Source organism: Sinocyclocheilus rhinocerous, unplaced genomic scaffold (assembly GCF_001515625.1).
Source record: "Sinocyclocheilus rhinocerous isolate Xijiao unplaced genomic scaffold, SAMN03320098_v1.1 scaffold3676, whole genome shotgun sequence".
NCBI classification, from domain to species: Eukaryota; Metazoa; Chordata; class Actinopteri; order Cypriniformes; family Cyprinidae; genus Sinocyclocheilus; species Sinocyclocheilus rhinocerous.
This window is the reverse complement of record NW_015650689.1, coordinates 70,776-75,672: the sequence shown is the minus strand read 5'-3', so window position 1 is coordinate 75,672 and position 4,897 is coordinate 70,776. Positions and strand designations below refer to the sequence as shown.

Here is a 4,897-nt window from a genome sequence, read left to right as displayed (position 1 = left end):
CATAAAATGTGCTGCGCACATCTGAATATTTGGGTTGAAGTGTTCTGGAACAGTGTTGTAAATACAACTTAACCACTCATTTCTAGTCGTGTCCTCTTTTGGAAGACCAAACAAAGTAGTTTCTCTTTCACAACGAAACGCACAGCGACTTCACGACATGGCTGCAGCAACAATACTACAGCGAGAATAAAAGTTACGCCTTCTTTCTTTGCGTGAACATTTGGGCGGCGTTATGCAAATCTTCCCACATAGTGATGTAGATATGTGAGCTACGAGGCATTTTAGGAGGGCGTTGACCAGTCTTAACTTTTATAAAGAATATCTCTCTGGGTTTGAGACTTTAGTCTTTGCAACTTTAGGGATCTTATCTATGCATGCACAGCTTGTAACACTCCAAAGAGAAAGGAACATTTTAAATGGCATCATATGACCCCTTTAATTATCTTTTTCTCTAGAGAGATATATTCTTGCCAAAAAATACAGTCCAGCACAAGCTGCTGCTGCCAGGAGAGCTGCACCTCCTGCTGCTCCTATTAATGGTGCTGCTTCTGCAGCTGGTGCAACTGATGCCATCATTGAAAATATAGCTTCTCCTCCTCCTGCTCCTCCTCCTAAATCTGCTCCTCCCACTCCTGCTCCTCCTAATAGTCCTGCTCTTAATGCTGCTCCTGCGAATACTGCTGCTGCTACTGCTATTGCTATAGTGAAGATGTCACATTTTTTGAGCCGGAGATCTCTCTGAGTCTCCTTATAGTCCTGCTCAGTGTATCTCCTGTATCCATTCTTCCTCCTCAGAGACTCAATCTTTTCCAGAAGCTCAGTGACTTGAGATCGATCTCCATCTTTGTTGTTAAAAACATGAAATCCTCCTGAACACTGATCAACGAGTGACCGCAGTGTTTGACATTCTCCCAGATGATCTTCTACCGGCTCCTGTAACTGATCTGCATGAGTAAAGAGCACTATTGTGTGTTTTAAGACCTTTGCTCCAAAATTCTCCTGGATCCATTTCACAGCTTCACGTTTCTCCTTTGTGAACGTCTCACCCAGTCTGATCACCAGCAGAATCACATCGAGTTGTGTATTCTGTAGTATGCGCTCTATTTGTGTCTGAACATCTGTAATCTTCACAGCTGTATCAGAGAGTCCTACGGTGTCGATCACAGTGATTGCTCGTCTGTTCACCACTGCATGTGCTGCTGTGCAAATTTTGGTCTCAGACGTAGAATGACCAGGTTCTTCAAATGCTTTTCTGTCTCCACCCAGGATGGTGTTTCCTGATGCACTCTTTCCTGCTCCAGTCAGACCCAACAGCATAATATTCAGGTCTGAAACTATAAATCAGACAGACAGAGAGATGGACATTACGGATGGGTGGATGTTAGCATGAATTACTCAGCACGTACTTTCAGGAGGATGAGACATGCTTCCCTGCCGCATCTTGAGTGTGAGTGGATTTCTCTGTCTCTCTATTATTAGAGACATTTTGTTCATTAAAAGATAAAAACTTGCCACTTCTTTACATATAAAAAAAAAGTTTATTTTGCTAAGTAAGGTTCATAAGACATGGATCTGCATGTTTACAATGGTGTTTCCTGGTCTGCTATTTACAGTCTTAATCAACAGCACAATATGCTAAATGACATGTCCCTTAAATAATACACAAAACATTCATTTACTGATTTGTAGCATTGCATACGTAAATAATTAAATATCATTTAAAGGGATAGTTCACCCAAAAATGAAATTTCTGTCATCATTTACTCACCCTCATGTCGTTCCAAACCTGTATGAGTTGCTTTCTTATGTTGAACACAAAAGAAGATATTTTGAAGATTGCTGGTAATCAAACAGTTGGTGCTTGCCATTGACTTCCATAGTATTTTTTTTCCTACTATGGAAGTCAATGGCAACCACCAAAGTGAAACTGAAAGCTGGTTGGTATAAAGGCGGAAGGAGGGAAGTATCCTTGAACTTCCGTTTTACTGTCCAGCAGCAGGACAAGTCAAGTCACTGTATTTGTATAGCGCTTTATACAGCACTGATTGTGTCAAAGCAGCGTGGTGTCAAACAGGAAAATAGCTTGTCAATAATGCAGTCAACACCAGTTCATTGATGATTCAGCAGAAACGCGACAGCCGCTTCAGACCTGTTATTGTCAGCTATTTTCAATGGAAAACAGCTCAAACCTGCTCAGAAAGTCGCTAAATGTCCACTGGGTGTAGCATACTTGAATGTGCGCAAGGTTCTTGTTTACTTCGGAACACCTAAAGTAAAAATTGCATTATGCTTTTGCGTTCTCTCCAGAAATGTTGCACTATTTGTTCCACATTGTTCAAATTGGGGGGGGAGACAATAATATGACGCCAGTATTGTAGCCTATACATTGAAGACATGTTAATCAGTGAATATGTTTGTTTTGAGCGATGTTTGAATGAACTGAATACAAAAAAAAAAAAAAAAAAAAGATTTTCTTGTGTTAATACTTTTATTTCCATATATTTTCATTTTAGACAAAATATCGTTCTGAGACAAAATTGCTGTTTAGTCCAGTTTTACATCTCACTTAGTTTAATATTTGCATTTTTCTCTAGACAGAGAGAGCAGCTCAATTCCATTCAGTTCAAGCATTTGATTTTCAAAAACCCTAAATTACAATTAATAACCCTAAATTACAAATACATTTGTAGAATAAAAAACTGTTCGTACCCACATCTGCAAGCGCTCGATGCACACAAGGGCTCTGCGCTTCCACGCATGCGCACACATCCACTGCATGACAGCGCCCTCTGCTGGACACCGATAGATACGGCTTCTCCGGTGTTCAATTTCATTCTTAGTGTGAAATCATCAAAAAAGCCCGTTTTTAAGCATATACCAATATGGTAATTTACCAGCTTAATCTAAAATATTAAGTTTAAACTAAATTTGTGATACATTTTGTGTTGTTATATGCTTTAGTTCAGGATAAATCCAGATATTCAGGACCAAACCACAAAACTGAATTACTACAAGTCATTTGTGCAACTTATTCACTAAATGCCCCTATTACCTCAACCCTAAAACAACTACATGCACATTTGCAGAACTTACAGTAGATCTAATGTTATTTCAGTCACAGATGAGGCAGGGTCCGTGAGTTTCCCAGCAGAAATATTACAAAAAGAACAGAAACATCATGAAAAATGAAAGCATAGCACCAAGTACAGAAGTTTGACTCGTCTTTCACATTGCAAATCCCCATCGCTCTGTTGTTTAATGTTTTCTTTTCTTCTCTGATGCTCCACATTTTGGATATGAACGTATAACTTTGTTTTATTCCGTCCCCTCATAAGATAAAATCCAGAAAATAGTTGATGATACAGTATTTGTGCCATTAAAACAGTTGAACACAATACATACAGACTGAACGTAACCATTTAAAAATCTTAAAGCAATATGGACCATTTTGTTTGTGTGCGTCTTATGTCTTAAAGAAATAGTTCACACGGCAAAAACAATCTGTTAGAATTTACTCACCCTAACAAAACTATTTAATCGAACACTATTCAGAGGAAAACAAAAACACATGTTCAGCATAAAGAACATTGAACAAGTTTAGAACAACATACGGGTGAGTAAATGATGAGATAATGAGTGAACTATTCCTTTAAAACGTCTCGTTGCAAAAGAAGCATTTAAGAACAGCTTGAAAAATAATAATCAGAAACATGAATTCATAAACTAGATCATCAACTAGAACATCTATAATCTAAAGCTCACCCTGAAGAGAAGAGCGTACCGTCGTTTATTCCTCTCCTGACGGATGTGCGTCGTGACGGGTTTGGCACTCGGATAGGGAGGAATCATCTTTCGTTATGTTGGCCGGGCAGCATTGTGTGTAGTGTGAGACTTTCTAGAAATAATATTGTGGAAGTGAGTGCAGCTTCGAGAGGAGGCCAAAGGGAAAAGGTCAAGAGGTCAAGGTTCAGCTGACCACCCGGATGCCGAAGTATTTCTTCAGCTGCTCCAGGAAGACGAACGTCAGGACCGTGTGAGGAATCAAGCGGATACCGGCCGGAACTAAACCCTGCCGTGTGATTGGACGTCAGAAACATTGTCAAAAAAAAATATCAGTAATGAAACGGATCACAGCATTATATGAAAAAATGAAGCAAAGTAAACCTTGGTACCTTGTAGAAGGCTAGTGGTCCCAGTCTGGCAGTTTCAGTCAGGCAGTGAATCACACCCTAATATACAAACATGAATTTGACAAATGAGCAATAAAGATGAGACAATGATCAGAGAGAGAGAAAGCGAGAGAGCGAGAGAGCGAGAGAGGAAACTCACTCTGTATTCTCCTTTAGAGTTCATCAATCTCGTCTTCATTACATCCAGCGGCTGGCAGAGGAATGTCGCACAACCTCCCTAAAGAGAGAAAGTCATGACATAAAAATTTATATTTATTTAAATAAATAAATGCTTTTTTTTTTAAACATAAATAATGAAATTCAAATATATTACATATTACATATGCATTATATTATATAGAAATTTATTATATATACACGTCATATATTTATCGATGACAAAAATGTAAATATAAATAAAAAATGTAAAACTATAAAGTTATAACATGATTTGTTTACAGACACACACTCACACACACACACACACACACTCACACTTCCACACACAGACACACTCACACTCTCACACTGACACTCACAGACACAGACACACTCACACACACACTGACACACTCACAGACACAGACACAGACAGACACAACACACACTCACACACAGACACACTCACACTGACACTCACACACAGACACAGACACACACACACACACTGACACACTCACAGACACAGACACAGACACACTCACACACACTCACACCCCCATAACTAC

The 4,897-nt window shown here is 39.1% G+C and overlaps 2 protein-coding genes across 2 annotated transcripts in view; both read right to left on the bottom strand.

Moving 5' to 3' along the window:
- Window positions 1–435: 435 nt before the first annotated feature.
- LOC107712051 (GTPase IMAP family member 8-like) lies at window positions 436–3,849 on the bottom strand. The gene is made up of 2 exons (XM_016517178.1): window positions 3,763–3,849; window positions 436–1,338 (listed from the first exon to the last, which is right to left on the bottom strand). The coding sequence occupies exons 1-2, from the start codon at window positions 3,847–3,849 to the stop codon at window positions 436–438; spliced, it is 990 nt and encodes a 329-aa protein (XP_016372664.1).
- The window catches only part of LOC107712055 (mitochondrial dicarboxylate carrier-like), an 8,088-nt gene continuing 6,688 nt past the window's right edge, over window positions 3,498–4,897 (bottom strand). Inside the window, exons 9-11 of the mRNA XM_016517181.1 lie at window positions 4,330–4,407; window positions 4,173–4,229; window positions 3,498–4,069 (exon numbers count right to left, since the gene is read on the bottom strand). Of these exons, the coding sequence (XP_016372667.1) occupies window positions 3,968–4,069; window positions 4,173–4,229; window positions 4,330–4,407 (237 nt within the window). The 3' untranslated portion in view covers window positions 3,498–3,967. The remainder of the gene's footprint in view (window positions 4,070–4,172; window positions 4,230–4,329; window positions 4,408–4,897) is intronic.

What these genes read in the sequence shown, in the direction of transcription:
- LOC107712051 (XM_016517178.1), bottom strand. Translation starts at nt 3,849, where the DNA reads ATGATTCCTCCCTATCCGAGTGCCAAACCCGTCACGACGCACATCCGT. An exon ending in GGTACGCTCTTCTCTTCAGG is followed by an intron (nt 1,339 to 3,762) that starts GTGAGCTTTAGA and finishes TCTGTCTGATTT; the next exon opens with ATAGTTTCAGACCTGAATAT.